The sequence below is a fragment of the Pituophis catenifer genome, unplaced genomic scaffold (genome assembly GCF_029215685.1).
Source record: "Pituophis catenifer annectens isolate HBS135680 unplaced genomic scaffold, rPitCat1.0.hap2 SCAF_6, whole genome shotgun sequence".
Taxonomy (NCBI): domain Eukaryota; kingdom Metazoa; phylum Chordata; class Lepidosauria; order Squamata; family Colubridae; genus Pituophis; species Pituophis catenifer.
Window position 1 is genome coordinate 77,865,085 of NW_027256886.1, and position 19,424 is coordinate 77,884,508.

The 19,424-nt window shown below is 42.8% G+C and overlaps 1 protein-coding gene across 1 annotated transcript in view; it reads right to left on the reverse strand.

The window, feature by feature from the left end:
- The window catches only part of LOC139318044 (hexokinase HKDC1-like), a 55,419-nt gene that overhangs the window by 10,761 nt on the left and 25,234 nt on the right, over nucleotides 1-19,424 (reverse strand). The window contains exons 5-13 of the mRNA XM_070945288.1: nucleotides 18,418-18,513; nucleotides 17,191-17,290; nucleotides 15,378-15,561; nucleotides 13,629-13,784; nucleotides 12,084-12,317; nucleotides 7,287-7,591; nucleotides 3,979-4,127; nucleotides 3,712-3,831; nucleotides 1,938-2,033 (exon numbers count right to left, since the gene is read on the reverse strand). Coding sequence (XP_070801389.1) covers nucleotides 1,938-2,033; nucleotides 3,712-3,831; nucleotides 3,979-4,127; nucleotides 7,287-7,591; nucleotides 12,084-12,317; nucleotides 13,629-13,784; nucleotides 15,378-15,561; nucleotides 17,191-17,290; nucleotides 18,418-18,513 — 1,440 coding nt within the window. The remainder of the gene's footprint in view (nucleotides 1-1,937; nucleotides 2,034-3,711; nucleotides 3,832-3,978; nucleotides 4,128-7,286; nucleotides 7,592-12,083; nucleotides 12,318-13,628; nucleotides 13,785-15,377; nucleotides 15,562-17,190; nucleotides 17,291-18,417; nucleotides 18,514-19,424) is intronic.

A 19,424-nucleotide genomic window follows, 5' to 3' on the forward strand; every position in this document is an offset into this window, starting at 1 on the left:
GATTCAAATCATGGGTGTTCCATACAGGTAATCAAAGTTCTGACTACAACTGAGCCCAACATTTCTGTTGCTAAGCAAGACAGTTGATAAGTGAGTTTAATATACAGATGTCCAGCAGGTGGCAGCACCACTTTAAGTTTAGCTGTTTATTCATTTAAAATAATGCTGGGATTTTTTCCTCATAAACCTGCCCAGGTTTAAAAGAAGCTATTTTTTAAAAGAAAAAAAAAATGAGGGAATAATATAATGTGTGGTTGCTGTGCACACACCAGTACTTCTACCATTGAAGCACCTCTTCAGGATAATTCACAGGGCCGAGGTCAAAGAAGTCAAGATGGCAGCCATGGCCACACAAAGCACCATTCCTTTTTCGTATTTATCACCGCACACATTAAAAAGGGGTAGAACTTGATTGTATGATTGTTGAATTTGTCTGTCTGTCTGTCTGTCTGTCTGTCTGTCTGTCTGTCTCTCTCTCTCTCTCTCTCTCTCTCTCTCTCTCACACACACACACACACACACACACACACACACACACACACTGTCCTCCTGCATCTATTTATTAAAGCCTCCCATCTTTATTCAGATTTCTACTCATGGCTGAAAAATGAGCCCCACAGTCATTTTAATAGGGCCAATGCTTAAAGAAACTATCTCATTTTTCTCATCCTGCAAAAGTCTTGATCAAAGACAGGCTGTTTTAATGAACTGGAGTGAAATTCTGGGTCCCTGCAAATTCTTAAAGAGCTTCCCCTGAATCATTTTCGAAGTGCAAAAGACCCCATAAATTCTACATTTATCTTAATAAATGTAAAAGTTTATCCTCTGTTGAGGATCTTTTATCCTTTGTCAAGGATAAAAAACATTTATCCTCTGTCAAGGACCTAGGAGTATTCATCTCAAACCATCTAAACCCCAGAGCTTACTGTAACAGCTATCGTATACCCTTGACCGAAGATCGGTACACTCCTTCTATCTGGGATGGTCGTCCTCTTCCACCGAGTGCGCAGCTTCGGGAGGGATGCACATGGAGCGGTGAGGGAGGAAGGGGACACCCGCCTAGCCAGCCAGATCAACCGAATCAACCCTGGCGATCAATGGGGTGACAGATGTCGCAGCCAGATCGCCCTCACATCCAACTGTAACAGCATTGCCAAAAAGGCATTAAGAATTGTTAACCTGATTTTGCGAAGCTTCTTCTCTGGTAACATTGTATTGCTAACTAGAGCATACAAAACCTTTGCCAGACCAATTCTTGAATACAGCTCGTCTGCCTAGAATCCACACTGTATATTGGACATTAATACGATTGAGCAGATCCAGAGGTATTTCACAAGAAGAGTACTCCACTCCTCTACTCACAACAGAATCCCTTATGCCACCAGGCTTGAAATTTTGGGCTTGGACAATCTGGAACTGTGCTGCCTGTAGTCTGATCTAAGCATAGTACACAAAATTGTCTGCTACAACATCTTACCTGTCAATGACTTCTTCAGCTTCAACCACAATAATACATGGGCAAACAATCAATACAAACTCAAGGTAAACTGCTTCAAACTCGATTGCAGAAAATACGACTTCAGCGACAGAGTGGTCAATGCCTAGAATGCTCTACCTGACTCTGTTGTTACATCCTCAAACCCTCACAGCTTCAACCTTAAACTGTCTACTGGGGACCTCACCCCATTCCTAAGAGGTCCGTAAAGGGGTCATGCATAAGCGCACCAGCGTGCCTACCGTCCCTGTCCTACCGTCCCCATTTATTTGTATTCATTTCCTTCGTTCATGTCCATGTTCATATTTATAACTGCTATCTTGTACATGTTTGACAAACTAATGAATAATGAAATCAAATCAGTAGGAAAATTGCAGTAAACCAGGATTTCTGCTCAAACCCTGGTGGTAGGGATTTAGTTCAAAAGATGGAGGATACTTACATTTCTCCGTTTTATCGCTTCTCTTAGTAAGTCAATAACATCCTCCCCTTCGCAATTGGTTGCCTTGAAGCCTTTTGTCCACCCAACAAGAGCTCCCTGGAAAGTGAAAGTAGTGAAACAAAAAAGGACAATTAAAAAGTGTTTATTGAAGAGAGAGAAAAGAGTTGGGTCACCCAAACTCAAAACTGGCTTTACATTTTTAGGAAAGACTCATTCATTGCAAATTACATTTTCAAAGAAGGTTTAAATCAGCGTCATCCAATCTTGGCAACCTTAAAACCTAAAGTAGACTTCAACTTCCCCAGCCAGCATGGCTAGCTAAGGAATTCCAGGAGTTGAAGTCCACAAGACTTAAAGTTACTAAGGCTGGGCACCCCTGATTTACATAATGTCCAAATTTACCTCCTGACAGATGTTATTTCTGGAAGAGAGAGCAGGAGGATTATGCTGTTCCACCTCTCTTTCGAGGCTGAAATTGACTTTTTGCACAGAACAAAATCTGGGATCTTCAGAAGAAATTATTAGACCAATTTTTAGAAACTGGTCTAGCAAAAAAGCATTAAACCTGTGTTTAAAAGTAGATCTAGCGTTCTTTCAAAAAAGTGCTAAGCCCATCTTTATAAGAAGTCCGCCTAGACCTGACAAGTGTTTCGGAAAGCAATGATCAGGCTTTCTATCTATAGATGCTTCTCCACCAGCCACTTTAATGGACTTTCCTGCAGCCAAAGCTGAAATAACTGTGAAGGGCAAAGCCTAGGCAGTAGTCATTGGCATGGCATGGCATGGCATGGCATGGCACAGCAGAGCAGAGCAGAGCAGAGCAGAGCAGAGCAGAGCAGAGCAGAGCAGAGCAGAGCAGAGCAGAGAATAGAATAGAATAGAATAGAATAGAATAGAATAGAATAGAATAGAATAGAATAGAATAGAATAGAATAATAGAGTTGGAAGCAGGGGTGAAATGCTCCCAGTTCGGACCGGATCGCCCGATCCAGTAGCGATGGAGGGGGGTGGTTCAGAGAACCGGTAGCAAAAATCCCTTCTCCCCCCATTGCCCAGCTGAGCCGCACAATCATCAGAGGCTTTTTTTAAATTTTTAAAAGCATTTTTTTCTACAACCTCTTTGGCCGAAAAAATGCTTTTAAAAGTAAAAAAAAAAAAAGCCTCTGATGATCGCGCGGCTCAGCTGGGATCGCCAGAGGCTTTTAAAAGCATTTTTCTACAACCTCTTCGGCCGAAGAGGTTATAGAAAAAATGTTTTTAAAGGGAAAAAAAAGCTTCTGCCGATCAGGTAAATCAGCTGGGATCATCAGAGGCTTTAAAAAAAAAAAAAAGAAAGCCTCTGCCAATCAGGCAAGTCAGCTGGGATCGTCAGAGGCTTTAAAAGCATTTTTTTACAACCTCTTCAGCCGAAGAGATTGTAATAAAAATGGTTTTAAAAGTTGTTTTTTTTAAAAAAAAGTTGGCCACGCCCACTCAGTCATATTACACCCTCCCACCAAGCCACGCCCACAGAACCGGTAGTAACAAATTTTAAATTTCACCACTGGTTGGAAGGGAGTTTGTAGGTTATCTAATCCAACACCCTACTCAAGCAGGAGACCCTACACCATTTCTGACAGATGGCTGTCCAGTCTCCTCTTGAAAGCCTCCAATGATGAAGCTCCCACAACTTCCGAAGGCAACAATCTATTAAAAAGCATGTTCTTGTGCAACATTGAGCACCGATCAAAACCATATTAAGATGGATCAAGGTGGAAAATCCCAGCCTTCTCACCTTATCAATACTTGTTTGCCGGCAGGGGAAAGAAAAAGTAAAACCAAGCGGGAGCCGGGCGCCTTTTATCCCCATGTATTCCAAAAACTCCGCAATGCATTGGACAATGTGGTCAAATAACTGAAAGAAGAAGAAAAATAATTAAAGGCAGCATTTAATACCAGTGTTTTAAATACATGAGGATCAGCAAGGAGAATTGTTCACAGTCCTGTTAGACTGGAATAGAATATAAATCCCAGGAATAAATAGTTAGGAATTAACTTTTACCTCCTCTCCTGTTCCTTGCATAATTTCCAGAGGAATTGCAAATATTTTATTGTACATCCGAACCGATTTGTTTCTTCCACTTCTGATTTTGACAAGCAGAACTCTGAAATTTGTTCCTCCGAGATCAAGAGCCAAGTATTTTCCCTTTTCTGCAAAAGAAAAAGTCAATATTTACTAAAATCCTTCTCAATTGCTTAGAATGTTCCTTGTCCAGCTTTTGCCTAAGACACACTGAATTCTAGGCGAATTTGCTCTCAAGTAATTACATTCAGAAGTAGGTAATTCATATTAAAACATACAGGTAATCCTCGGCTTACGACCACAATTGAGCCCAACCATTGAGCCCAACAATAGGCTCCCTATTGGTCTCCGGGTGCATTTTTTTTTTTAATTTGATTTATATGCCGCCCTTCTCCGGAGACTCAGGGCAGCTTACAATGTGTTAAGCAATAGCCTTCATACTTTTGTACATTTATACAAAGTCAGCTTATTGCCCCCACAAACTGGGTCCTCAATTTACCTACCTTAGAAAGGATGGAAGGCTGAGTCAACCTTGAGCCTGGTGAGATTCGAACTTACAGTAATTGCAGACAGCTGGTGTTAATCACAATGCTATCAGTCTGCTGAGCCACCAGGCCCTGGTGTTGGTCATTACCTTTAAAGCCCTATATGGCTCAGGGCCAGGCTATCTTCGAGACCGCCTTCTACCACATAGCTCCCAGCGACCGGTAAGATCCCACAGAGTTGGTCTCCTCCGGGTCCCGTCAGCTAAACAATGTCGGCTGGTGGGCCCGCGGGGGAGGGCCTTCTCTGTGACTGCCCTGGCTCTCTGGAACCAATTACCTCCTGAGGTCCAGACCGCCCCCACCTTATTGGCCTTCTGCAAAGCGGTGAAGACCTGGCTCTTCCAGCAGGCTTGGGGCCGTTGATCTCGTTATAATGATCTTGCGAGACCCGGCCATGAATTGGAAGGCATGTGTTTTAACATTTTTAAAGTTTTTAATGTTTTTCTTTTTAACATTTTTTATGGGATTGTTCACATTGTTTTATTCTTTGTTGTAAGCCACCCAGAGTCCCTTGGGAGTTGGGCGGCATAGAAATGCAACAAAATAAATAAACAAACAAACAAACAAACAAACATTTTCATTGCCAAGCAACACAGCTGTTAAGTAAATTTTGCCCCATTCTGCAAACTTTCTCACCTCCGTTGTTAAATGAATCACTTCAGCTGCTAAATTAGTAATACTAGTAATTGTTAAGTCAATCCGGCTTCCCTATTGACTTTTCTTTTCAGAAGGTTGCAAAAGGGGATTACATGGCCCCCCCGGGATACTGCAACTATGATAAGTACATGCCAGTTGCCAAGTATCCTAATTTTTATCATGTGATCTTGGGAATGCTGCAATGGTTGTGTGTAAATGGTCGTAAGTCGCGTTTTTCAGTGCCGTTGTAACTTTGATTAGTCACTAAATGAATGTCAAGGACTACCTGCAGTTCCAGGTACACAGTTGGCCAATCCTTGACCATTCTCCAGATCTTTCCAGAAAGCTAAAGTTTAGGGTATATTAGAAACACCTAAACTTTTTATGCGTGTTTAATAGTGTTTTAGCACATCTAGGCCAAAGATACTTCAACTTTTTTATGCAAAATGCTGGGTCAAACTCCATTTATCACTTATATTTTTTTTATGGGTTTTATGGGTTGGTTTTTTAATTGTATAGCTAGGGGTCTTAAATTGGGGAGGCCGTTTAATTTAATTTATTTTTAATTATCTTAACTTTTATATTGTATGTTATTTTAATTCTCGGCTGTTCACCGCCCTGTGTCCCTTCGGGGAGAAGGGCGGGATATAAATTTAATTAATAATAATAATAATAATAATAATAATAATAATAATAATAATAATAATAATATATTTTAGTATCCAGGGGAAAAATGACTGAAATAAAAAATTATTTATTTTTTTCCCAAAAGCAATGAAACTTGCATCACCAGAAAGATCAGCAGAAATTTAGATTCACGGCATTTTGAGAATGCTATATATGTACAATCCAATCCACCTTCCCTAAAACTGTTTGTTGTGGTCTGTCAGCCACTGGCCCCTCCAGCAGCCAAATCAGATAAGAAGGAGGCATGGGAGTCAGAGTCAGCATCAAGGCAACCGGAGAGCTCCGAGGGGGAAGAGGAAATGGAGCTGGTAGAGAGAGAGAGGCGGAGCCTGGTGTTGTGGCTCCGTTACCTGAGCCTGTGTCATCGGCAGGAGAGGACTCCGAGAGTGAAGGAGAGGAGTTGGCAAGGCCTCCCTCTCCAGGACCCTCCTCTCTGGCAATGCCTTCGGTGTCCGCCGAAGGTCAAGAGATAGGGCTGGGGCCAAGTACGTCCACGCAGCCACAGGTGGACAGTGATGAGAGTAATGAGTCTTGGCTGGATCCTCGACAATGTCGCAGAGATAAGCGCGTGCAACAGAAGAAAAGGCGTGCCAGAGATTAGGCTGAGTCACTGGACCACACCCCACAGGGTATAAAAGGGAGCATGGTGGCCAGTCAAGCCTTGTGACGAACAAAGCTGAAAGCTTCCACACCATTCTGCATTGCCGGACTTTTGCTATAGGCTTTGCTGGATTATATTTGGACTTCATTTACTCTGTAATTATTGAACATTTTACTTTGATGTACCAGAAGCGGAGAGATGTTATCTCTTCCCTTTGTGAATAATAAACTCTTGGCAGGCAGCCACTAGGTTGCTGCCAAGTTCCGTTATCATAAGGAAAGGATTTTGTCGGCTGGTTTGGTTTTTAACTCTTGGACGTCTGTTGGTGTGTGTGCATGTGGGACGGGGACAGAACACCTGGGCTGTCCGTCAGCCTTCAGAAGGAGAGTCAACAACCCCCAGATCTGGAGGTGGCTGATGAGGAAGAGGAAGAACAGCTGGGTGCAGTGCCTGACATACGGATGCATAGAAGGCAGAGGAGAGGAGAGCAGTGGAAATCCGTGGGCCGGTCCTTGGGAAGGAAGAGCCACTGCTGCTAGCGAAGCTCTACCCTAGCTCTGGGGATAAAAGGCAGTGGGGGTGGAGATGAATAGATGTGGCAGACAACTATTCATCTCCCTGCTGGACAAATTTGTTAGCCTGCATTGAGAGATAAACTTTTTTTGCCAAGGCTGCTGGCATTCCTAATAAAGGAATCATTGATTTAAATAAAGAGGGATTGCTCCTGGTTTTATGGCGTTTTTTTCAGATTTTGGTAAATCTCCTTGAGCTCTTCAAAGTGGGCAGCCTACACAGCTGTGAAAGAAATGAGGGAGTACCTGTGCCATCCGGAGTGCCGCAAACAAACGTTGGCAACATTTTCACAGTGGCTGTTGGGTGGGTTTCTTTCTTCAGGCCGTACTCCAGTTCTGTCCTCATTTTGTTTCTTACCTCGATGAGATTCTCTCGGGTTAATTTGAAAAGGGCCAAGACCTCATTAATCTGCTTCCGCTGAGACAGCAGCCTGTAAGCCACGGCAGTGACCATGGCAGCCCCCTTCCCGCTTCCACTCTCCGAAAGCAGAAATCGGACATCACAATTGGGCACCAACCGCCGGACGACCTTATGGAGGCGCTTGGCATACCTACAAGGAAGACTGAGGAAATGACAGCAGTCGTGCCAAATTTACACCTTGTAATGCAACCATTGCACAACACCAGCAGCTAACACCATTCACAGATGTCGGGTATTTATGTTAACATGAAAACAGCGGTGTCACAATAACACCGCTCCTTCTGGTTAGTTGGGACAGAAGGCCCTGCCCTCCCTACATTGTTCTGCAGCAGCACAACCCCTGAAGGAGCAAATCCACAATTTGGGGATCCTCCAGGACCTGCTGTTCTCCCAGCTTTAGCCGATGCGCCAGTTGCACCCCAATGGTGTTGAATATGCAAGTAGGAGTGAGTCTTACATCAGCCATCACTCATTGGGAGGGGTGTTGAATATACTAGTAGGAGTGAGTCTTACATCAGCCTTCACTCATTGGTTCATTTTCCCCTGCGGGAAAATGAATAAGCATCAGTGGCTGACAGGCTGGACAGCTCCCGGTAAAAAGGAGCTGCAGCCTCGGGCAGCCCTCAGTTCGTAGTTATTTTTGTTGTTGTTCCTGTTGCCTGAAATAAACAGTTGTTTTACTTCACTACGATTGTCCTGCCTCTCTGTTTGTGTCCGGACTTAACAAGTCCCATCTGAGGTGGGGGGGATTTTGCTTCAGTGACTCATATCCTTGTCCCCCACCCACTCCAGCTTCTGCAATATGCTTTAACGTGAGTCTGCCTTAGAAGTTCACTTGAACGCTGTTTCAGAGCTCAATGGCCCATGTGCTGGCTTGTGTTGGTAAGTGAAAACCCATGGCGTCATTGCTGTGGGCCCTACACTGGCTGCCAATTGGGTGGGGCATCATTTAAACTGCTGATGTCAGCTGAGAAAGCCCTACATGGCCTGGCAGTTCATTAGCTGCAGGCTCACATTCTGTTGGAATAGGCCCAGCCAGCTTGTTCTGCCTAGGAGAAGCTGGGGAGGGTGCTCCTCTATAGGGAGGTGAGAGGGGCCAAGGCTCTGTGATGACCCTTTCTGGGGGTTGAGACTGTCCTCTGTCTTGTGGATGAGTTCTCCAGTGCAGGGAACTTCAACTCACAGAATTCCCCAGCCAGCTTTGCTTTGCTGGCTGGCTGGGGAGTTCTGGGAATTGAAATCTGCCAGGCTTAAAGTTGCCAAGGTTGAAGACCCCTGCTCCAGTGGACTTCTACCTGGACTCTTTTCAGAAGGAACTCAAATGGAGGCTCTTCCAGGTGAACATTTGGGCCAGTTGTGGGTTCCTCCTGGTTCGGTCCGGTTTGGCTGAGCCGGTAGCGGTGACGATATGACGTCACCGAACCGGTTCTCCCACCCCGCCCTCCCCCCCAGCCATATTATTCTTACCTTTTATTTGGCCCCACCCCCAATCAATTGCTGCCTCCTGAGTCCCAGCTGATGACTAGAGGGAAAAAAACTGTTTAAACTCTTGCCGCGGGGCTTCAAAGGGCCGTCCTACAGCTGATCAGTGTTAAAAGCAAATAAATGAGTCGGGTTGTAAGTGCGAGGACTGGTCGTAAGTGCGAGGGCCTTCCAGAAATCACTCTGACTAGCTAGCCACCCCCACCTAGTCACATGACCTCCAAGCCACACCCACAAAATAAGCCACGCCCACAGAACCGGTAGTAAAAAAATTTAGAACCCACCCCTGATTTGGGCCTTGATTGCATCTTACCTCAATTATCACTGCGTTTTGTTCGTTTAATTTTATTCTGTATTTATTTTATTCTACATTATTTGAGGTGTCTGCAAAACCTTTACTTTTGTGTTTGTACTGTCAGTTGTTTTACCTTGTAAAATCTATCACATTTGTAATCTAATTCCAGAGACAGCACAGAATGACACAGAGAGAGAGAGAGAGAGAGAGACTCAGATGAAGTGCTTCCTTTTAGAAATACATTCTTGCTAGACAGGATATTGACTTGAAGGAAATCTCAGTGGTTAATTCTACACAAGAAGAAAGATTAATAAGCTGCCCAGAGTTGCCTCAAATTGTGAGATGGGTTATATAAATTTAATAAGCAATAATATTGCTTAACGCCTTGTAAGCCGCCCTGAGTCTCCGGAAAAGGGCGGCATATAAATTATATATATATATATATATAAATTTAATAAGCAAGCAAGCAAGCAAGCAAGCAAACAAACAAACAAATAAGGCATATTCAACAAAGCTATCAGAATTGGATTTCTCCCTCCCTCCAATAGCAATTCTTCTAGCTTCCTAAACTTTTTAGGATCCAAAAGTCAGATAAAGGGACATCCTCCCCACCAGTGATGGGTTTCAATTTTTTTTACTACGGTTCTGTGGGCGTGGTTTGGTGGGCGTGGCATGGCTTGGTGGGCAGGGCAGGAGAAGGATACTGTAAAATCTCCATTCCCACCCCACTCCAGGGGAAGGTTACTGCAAAATCCCCATTTCCTCCCAATCAACTGGGACTCCAGAGGCAGAGAATAGATGTGGGCGGGGCCAGTCAGAAATTTTACTACTGGTTCTCTGAACTACTCAAAATTTCTGCTACCAGTTCTCCAGAACTGGTCAGAACCTGCTGAAACCCACCTCTGCTCCCCACCCACCCTGCAGCCCCTCATGGCACATGCCACCTCATACCAGAGGTGGTATTCAGCAGGTTCTGACCAATTCTGGAGAACTGGTAGCAGAAATTTTGAGTAGTTCGGAGAACCAGTAAATACCACCTCTGACTGGCCTCACCCCCATCTCTTCTCTGCCTCCCGAGTCCCAGATGATTGGGAGGAAATGGGGATTGTGCAGCGGTGGATTCTACTTACCTTTACTACTGGTTCGCAACGGGGCCGCACCTGCGCAGAAGCATTCTGATGATGTCGGGGTCGGTGGGCGGAGCCTCCCGCCGGTTTTACTACCGGTTCTATAGAACCAGTGCGAACTGGGGGCAACCCACCACTGGGATTTTGCAGTATCTTTCTCCTGGAGTGGGGAGGGAATGGAGATTTTACAGTATCTTTCCCCTGCCACGCCCACCAAGTCATGCCATGCCACACCCACCAAGCCAGGCCCACAGAACTGGTAGTAAAAATTTTTGAATCCTACCACTGCCCCATACCCTATTTTTCAAGAACCATGGAATCCACCTCATATGGAAAAGAGCTTTTGCCAGAGCTTCTGCTCGCAGAAATTTAAATCTGGATTTGGCTGAAAGTAAGTGCTTTTGCTGCATCATAGTTATGCTTCATTTAACCCCACTTTCTGCTTCAGTAGACAAATATTAATCAGCTGAGCAAATTTGCTCTTGTTTTGATCTATTACTTGGTAACCAGAGACAAAGAACATTTCCAGACCACTAGGCTATTTGATTCCAAAGCCTTCACAATCCATCTTAAATCACAACTGGGTTGAGTTTCATCACTTTTTTTTAGACCTAAACTGATAGCAAAGACTATAGTCATAGGCAAGTCTCTACACTATTTTTGTAGACAGAGAGTGTAGGCATCAACATTCAAGTCTCTCTCTTGATGTCTCCAATCTAGCCAACGTATATTAATACAAAAGATTATATATAAAATAAACTTTTTTGGGGTGGGGTATGCAACGGTAAGCAAAATGCATAAAGTAAGGAGATCAAGCCGAGGAAAATGTGGCATGTGATAAGAAAAGAAAATATCATCCTATCTAGATCAGTATTTTTGAAACTTAGCAAAAAGAATAAAATATTGTTAATAGAGTAGTGTAGGGTAGGCTAGGGTAAGGTAGGGTAGGGTAGGGTAGGGTACAATAGAATGGAATGGAATGGAATGGAATGGAATGGAATGGAATGGAATGGAATGGAATAGAATAGAATAGAATAGAATAGAATAGAATAGAATAGAATAGAATAGAATAGAATAGAATAGAATAGAATAGAATAACAGAGTTGGAAGGGACCTTGTAGGTTATCTAGTCCAACTTGGATGGACTTCAACTCCCAGAATTCCCCAGCTAGCACTCTGGGAGTTGATATCCACCCATCTTAAAATTGCCAAATTTCAAAAAGACTGATCTAAACATACCAATACCATTTACCATGTCTCTCCTTGGCTTCTGATTCTTTCAAGCCATCTTCACCTCCACTACTTCACCTATATACTGCTTTCCTGCCATCTCCCTTCTGAAGGAGATCTTGGTTGGTACCACTCAGTAGTGGGTTCCACTTACCTTCGCTACTGGTTCGGAACCGGGAGCGCTCGCTCACATGTGGCACTTCTGGGCTTGCGCAGAACCTTCTGGGCATGCGCAGAGCGTCCGTGATGACGTCCAGGTGAGTGGGCGGAACCTCCCGCCGCCACCACTACTGGTTTGCGCGAACCGGGGCGAACTGATAGAAACCCACTACTGGTACCACTATATCTGCCTATCTTTAAACACATGTGCATATCATTAGACTGAAGCGCAGCATACAATTCAGCCATCCAATCGATCCTCTGACTCGCTGGAAGAAGGAAGCATTGTCCACGGCTCTCCTGCTCCATACTCTTAACATCTGACTTACTGTGGATGGGTCTTGTACAGGGTCCCATCGATTCCAACCGTGGTCCGGAGCCTCGCCAGTTTCTTATTTTCACGAAGCCGTGTCAGTATTGCTGCCAGGGCCGTGGCGCAGAGATTGGCCGAACGAAACGAAACAATTGTGCAAACGTGCTGGACAGCAATGCAGTCCTCTTCGGAGGGATCCAAGCCCAGTTCCCTCAGAATTTCTTTTGTGTTTCTCAGGCCTTCTTTATTCCTGGTGCCCAGCCAAGAAATTAGGAAAATGGCATTTCAGTTATGGGAAGGGATAAAGTGACTTCTTAAAAGTTGAGGATGCAGTCTGTGGATTAGAAATTAAGCTGCAGGAGGGCCCTTTCTGAAAGCTGTTTGATCATGGATTCATAGCTGCCTTGATTATTTTACACAGAGTGGGGTGGGGGAGGAAGGAAGGAAGGAAGGAAGGAAGGAAGGAAGGAAGGAAGGAAGGAAGGAAGGAAGGAAGGAAGGAAGGAAGGAAGGAAGGATCTTTGTAGAGAGTCACAGACCTGGAGAATCAAAATGAAGTCTTCTGTGAGGCTGCTATTTGCATTTTGATCACGTGACTATGGGGACGGTCATAAATTTGAAAAACAGACCTAAGTTACTTTTTTCAGTGCCACTGTAACTTCAAATGGTCACTAAATGAATGGTTGTAAATTGAGGACTATCTGTATTATCTTTCCTATTTTGCATGGATATACAAGTGAACACGTGACACACACACACATCCAAAAAATCTCACAAATGCCTCCCTTACTTTCTGCCAGGAAAAATCCCAATATTAAGTCAATTAATTAATTATTGATCCCTTTAAAAAAAACTTTATCTGCTATTCTTGCATAAAGATCTCTTGCCAGTGGCTCTAATGATAGGATTGAAGCAGGGGACTTTCAGCAGATTCTGGAGAACCGGTAGCGGAAATTTTGAGTAGTTCAGAGAACCGTCAAATGCCACCTCTGGCCCCAGAGTGGAAATTTTGCAATATCCTTCCCCCAGGAGTGGGGAGGGAATGGGGATTTTGCAGTATCCTTTCCCCAGGAGTGGGGAGGGAATGGGGATTATGCAATATCCTTCCCCTGGAGTGGGGAGGGAATGGGGATTTTGCAGTATCCTTCCCCTGGAGTGGGGAGGGAATGGGGATTATGCAGTATCCTTCCCCTGGAATGGGATGGGAATGGAGATTTTGTAGTATCCTTCCCCTGCCATGCCCACCAAGCCCCGCCCACAAAGCCATACCACGCCCACCAAGCCACGCCCACAGAATCATTAGTAAAAAAAATTGAATTCCACCACTGGATGGAAGTCCAAACCTGCTGCTTAAAGCAGCCAACTCACTTTGGACAATGTACTTGGTCAACTTTCAAGAGAACAGAAGGAAATATTTCCAGGGAAATAACTATGTTAATCCATGAGAGCAAAACTCTCAAGAGGTTTTTTTTTTTTAGAACAAATGTAATTTTACATGCTTACGCTTTCAGCTTTTAAGGAAACAAAGAATAAAAGAATATACCGGACTCAAACCTCTTACTTTTCCATAGCGGCCACGTGTCTTGTTTCTATCTTGCCCTTAGTACAGAGAGCTGTGGATAACTTCCCACTGAAAAGCAAGCCTTTTCTTGCCATTTTTAAAAGGATAAACCTGACCAGTTCTCCCAGATATAATCCACTAATCATCTTCTCAAACCTATATTGAAACAGAGAACAGTCAAATGTTAGATATCTCTGTAAAGAGGTGTCAAAAAAGTTACAATGGTGGAGCTCCAAGCCCCATTTCATGCTCAAGTGGCCTTCAGTGAAAATCTCCCATCACAACAGATGACAAATTTTATTTCACCCAATGAAAGTTTTCTTTTCAAAAAACGTATGTTTTAAAATACATAACCTGATGTTTTGAAATTATTTCAGGGATGGTATTTTTGCACTTTGGATAAACAATACGCCAAATGTCTGAAATGTGTCAGTTTGTGGTCAGTTTACCTCAATGTTTCTCAACCTATTGCTGAGCACATTGTAAGCCACCCTGAGTCTTCGGAGAAGGGCGGCATATAAATCAAATTAAAAAAAAAAAAAAAACCCTTCAGAACTTTAAGATTTGTGGAGTTGAAGTCCACACATCTTAAAAGGTTGCCAAGGCTGAGAAAAAACTAGTTTAGTTTATGCACATCACTATTCTCAGCTGTTTGTCTGGAGGTTTTTTTAGGCCATCAATTTGTAAATTATCCAGGGGTGCTATTCAGCAGGTTCTGACAGGTTCTGGAGAACCGGAAGCAGAAATTTTGAGTAGTGTGGAGAACCGGCAAATACCACTTCTGGCTGGCCCCAGAGTGGGGTGGGAATGGAGATTTTGCAATATCCTTCCCCCAGGAGTGGGGAGGGAATGGAGATTTTGCAGTATCCTTCCCCTGGAGTGGGGTGGGAATGGGGATTTTGCAGTATCCTTCTCCTGTCACGCCTACCAAGCCACACCACACCACACCCAACAAGCCATGCCCACAGAACTGATAGTAAAAAAATTTGAATTCCACCACTGAAATTATTCGAACCACAAGCCAGTAGAGATGTCTTTGAAAGGCCTTTGGAATATAGGACTTAACCAAGGTATTTGGACTCCAGCTCTCTCTCCAGTTCTCTTATGTAGCACCTCCACTAATCACACCAATTCTTAGAGCTAAACTCAGAGTTACTGTGTGGTAAGATAGGCGGCTAATAAATTTTACAAATAAATAAATAAATAAACTTATTCAGTGTAATTTCCTCTCCAATGTACGTCTAATTCAGTGTTTTTCCACCTTGGCAACTTTAAGATATATGGATTTCAACTCCCAGAATTTCCTCAGCCAGCATGCTAGCTGGAGGATTCTGGGAGTTGAAGTCCACACATGTTAAAGTTGTCAAGGTTGAGAAACGCTAGCCTCATTTGCTTCCTTAGAAGAAGGAAACCTTACAACAGCCTGATATTTGTTTGTTTGTTTGTTTGTTTGTTTGTTTGTTTGTTTGTTTCTTTGTTTGTTTGTTTCTTTGTCATATTTCTATGCCGCCCAATCTCCGAGGACTCTGGGCGGCTTATACCAAAGACAGTATACTAAATAGCATATTGCCCCCAATCTGGGTCCTCATTTTACCCACCTCAGAAGGATGGAAGGCTGAGTCAACCTTGAGCCAGTGAGATTTGATCCGCTGATCTGCTGAACTAGCAGTCAGCTGAAGTAGCTGCAGTACTGCATTCTAAGTCTAACCACTGCGCCACCTCAGCTCATATAGTGATAACTCCACTTACAATTGTTTCCCAGGATTTATAGACCCCGAGTCAATCTCCTTGTCGAACTCCGTCCTGATGTCTTCCAGAGATGCATCATCTCCAAAGGCTCCCCATTCAGTGTTAATGCACATCCGGCCTTCATCCCCTTCTACTAGATCAATATTGCTCATCTCTTCCATGTAGCAAGCGTTGGTGCCTGTTCCTTCTCAGCCATCACATTTTGAAAGATGGAAGAAACAGAGAGATGAATAAACAGCTTGCTTCACTCCCACGCCTCAATCTGGAATGCTTTTCAAAACTACATGCATGAACTCCCCAACAGCAAGATTGCTGGGGGAGGCACAGCTTGAAACAAATTTATAATTCTGGAATATAGAATAACAAGAGTTGGAAGAGTCCTTGGAGTTCTTCTAGTCCAACCCCTTGCTCAAACAAGAGACAGAGACATTTATACTATTCTGGACATACGACTGTCCAATCTCTTCTTAAAAACCTCCTGTGATGGATCACCCACAACTTCTGGAGGCAAGCTAATGTAGATAAAAGAAATAATGTGAATAAAAGAAAGGAATCATACAGAGTCAGATATATGGGCTCTGGGGGACCCTCTCTATTCACATTATTATAAGGGGAAGACGTGCTTAGATACATGAACTCTGAGAGAACCTCTCTATTCACATTATTATAAGAGAGGAAAGTGCTTGTTGGAGATTATATTAACAAACAGTTAAACCCCATTAAGTGGTAATATAACTTCTAAGACCTAGATGTTACGAAAGGACCGCCATATGGAAAACATCTGAGTGACCTCACTGTGAATGACACAAAGACCTATATGTTTCAAAGAGTTACTTAATCCAATAAATTTACCCAAGGACAGTAGTAAATTTCCCATTAGCAACTCCGAGCACTTAAGGAAAAGCTGTGTGGCTAAGATAATTTTCTAAACTAAAATTAATGGTTTAAGTAATTAGATGAACATATTATCCAATGTATGTAACCATATAGGGAAAATCGGATGTATGATCTCATGTTAACCATATATGGAAAATGTATGATCTCACTGAATCCTTTGTCTTAGAAATGTATAAAACCATTGTATCAGAGTTCTTTCTTTGTTCAAAGCTTCATGTACAAAACTTGCGCAATAAAACCTTGCGCAATAAAACTGTCTCTGGCTGACCCAGGAATGTTGCTTGGTCCTTTCATTCCACAACAAAGCCATTCCACTGATTAATTGTTCTCATTGTCAGGAAATTTCTCCTTAGTTTTAGTTTGGATCTCTCTTTAACAAGTTTCCATTCATTGCTTCTTGTCCTGCCTTCAGGTGCCTTAGATAATAAATTGACCCCCTTCCCCCTATAACAGCCCCTCAAATACTGAAAGACATCTATCATGTCACACTTAATCCTCTCTTCGATAGGCTAGACCAGAGATAGGGAAACGATGGCCCTTTTATGACATGTGGACTACAACTCCCAGAATTCCTGAGCCAGCATAGCTGGAATTCTGGGAGTTGAAGTCTATATGTCATAAAAGGGCCATCGTTTCCCATCCCTGGGCTAGACATCCTGAGTTCCTTTAACCATTCATGATACGGTTTAGTCTCCAGCCCCGTATTCCACTTTGTTGTTCTTCTCTGACTCTTTCTAGAGCAGGGGTGACAAACTCCATTTTATTGAGGGCCACATCAGGGTTGGGTTTGACCTCAGGGGCCGGGGTGGGCGTGGCCAGCTCGACGTCACTTGTGTCAGGCGTACCTGTGGTGGAACATAAGTCTTAACATCAACTAGTTTGACCCCATCTTCTTACTAAAAGAATACAAACTTACCAATAATGACACCAACTTCACATCGCTGGTCATCATATCCACAAGTCATCATTGTTCCCACTGTGTCATTAACCAATGCCAAAACTTCTATATCAATGTCCTAATGGCACAAATACAATGGTTTTCATCAACTCTAATTTTTTTTTTTTTAAGTAAGTAAGATCTATTCATGCTGTCACACGAGTTTGCTTTATACAATCAGTATTGTTGTATTATTGGACGGAGCTGCAGGGTCATTGGTATTCCCAGAACATTGGTGACTGGTAACTCCAGATAACCATAGGTCAGGAATTTCAACAGTGGCAAAAAAAGTCAAATTATCAGGCTTATATTACAAATAAATTAGTCCATAAATAAATCAAAGTATAGGGAAAACCATCTAAATACCATTAAAACTCTCGTGTCTGTATACTTGAGGTGAAATAGAGCATCGGGCAACAAATTTTGAACCAAGGTACACAAATAGGCTGACTTACAGAAATGTATCTGAAATCTGGGATTCATGACCTCCATGGAACTGGAATTTGGCAAATTTTATAAACCATTTTATGACATAAAAATTATCATATTTTGTGACATAATACAAAATGTCATAAAACATTTCTTATGGTCAACTCCGGATGTTTGATTGTGCTATACAGTTCAGTATGGGCTACTTCCAAGGCAAATATATCTTTGAATATCTCCTTGAATTTTTAAGAACTTCATCAGAAGCTGTGTTTGTGTGAAGGCATTGAGGCATCTGGTAAGGAAATATCTCTGAAAGGATGACATAAGGGGCCACGGGTTGTCTACTTTTGAAATAATGAATGAGACAATTTTTATGTGCGTCAGATTCAGTATGCACATCCACAGAAGTCTGGTAGTATCTTTTCCAACACACCCATTTTATTAAAAAAAAAAATCAGCTTGTGCCTGTTAATAAAAGTCAGAACTGGTGCTATCAGAATCTTGGTTGTTTTGCCCTGTAGACCAGTGGTGGGTTGCCCCCCGGTTCAGACCGGTTCGCAAGAACTGGTAGTAAAACCGGCGTGAGGTTCCGCCCACCGCTCTGGATGTCATCATCGGCGATCTGTGCATGCGTTGCGAACCGGTAGTAAAGGTAAGTAGAACCCACCCCTGCTGTAGACCAACACAGCTCTCCTTCCACTCAGCAGGCATATCAATAAATATATATACTGCAGCTGAAACACAGGTTATTCAGAAAACGTATCAGGCTTAACCTGCCTTGTGCTTCCTGAGGGCTTTGCAGAGATTGTTCACCACATCCGTCTGTTGTACCCCTCGGACTTTAAAATCCTTTGTCCATGAAAGAAGGACCCCCTACCAAAAGAGCAATTATTAATGATAACAAATTAGACTACGTTGATGTAAATCCATTAATGTTTGTGACTGGTGACTCAGCAAAAGTGATTAGATAAAAATCATAATTTTTATCACTCGATAAAAGTCACTTCATAAAAGTCACCGAAAGGACTTTCGGTGACTTGATATTAATGTAAATGAAGCGGACTCTGATAGATGACCACTGGATAACTTTCTATTCACTCTATTCTAAAAAGCAATGCATCCGGTTGGAAAAAGTACAAACTCAGCCAAAATCCTTTTGGTACCTCTAGGAGGCCTCTAAGTTGTCAGAAGAAAGGAACATTCTAATGACATACAGCTTAAAGGTTGGTTAGGTCAAGGGGATCCACATGAGTTAAAAGTTGTCTATCATCAGAAGATGATTTGAGTCTATGCTTCAGTAATCTACAAAAAGAATTATAACTGTTGGCAAAGAATAAAATGAAACAGTAATTAGGAAATGTCAATTAAAAATGACAAATGTATATGACCATATGAATTGCTGAGTTAACAGAATCCTTTGTTTGAAGCTGTATAAAGTTGGACTCTCATGTTCATTACTTTGCTCAGATTCTTTAGGTAGCAATACCTGCCTGAACCTTATTGCAATAATAAAGCTGATTCTGTCTGCCCAAAGGGATGTCTTCTCAATTCCTTCTTCCATAACAATATCAGTATTCCAGTATTTGAGAGACTGCCCCAAAGAAGAGGGGGATCAACTTACTGTATTTTTCGGCGTATAAGACGCACCTTTCCCCCCCCCTTAAAGAGGATGAAAATTTGGGTGCATCTTATACTCCAAATGTAGTTTTTTCGAAGTTTTTTTTCAGCCCTAACTAGGCGCTAGCCGAGTGAAGCGATCTCCCCGTATTTTGCCTGCTTTTCTC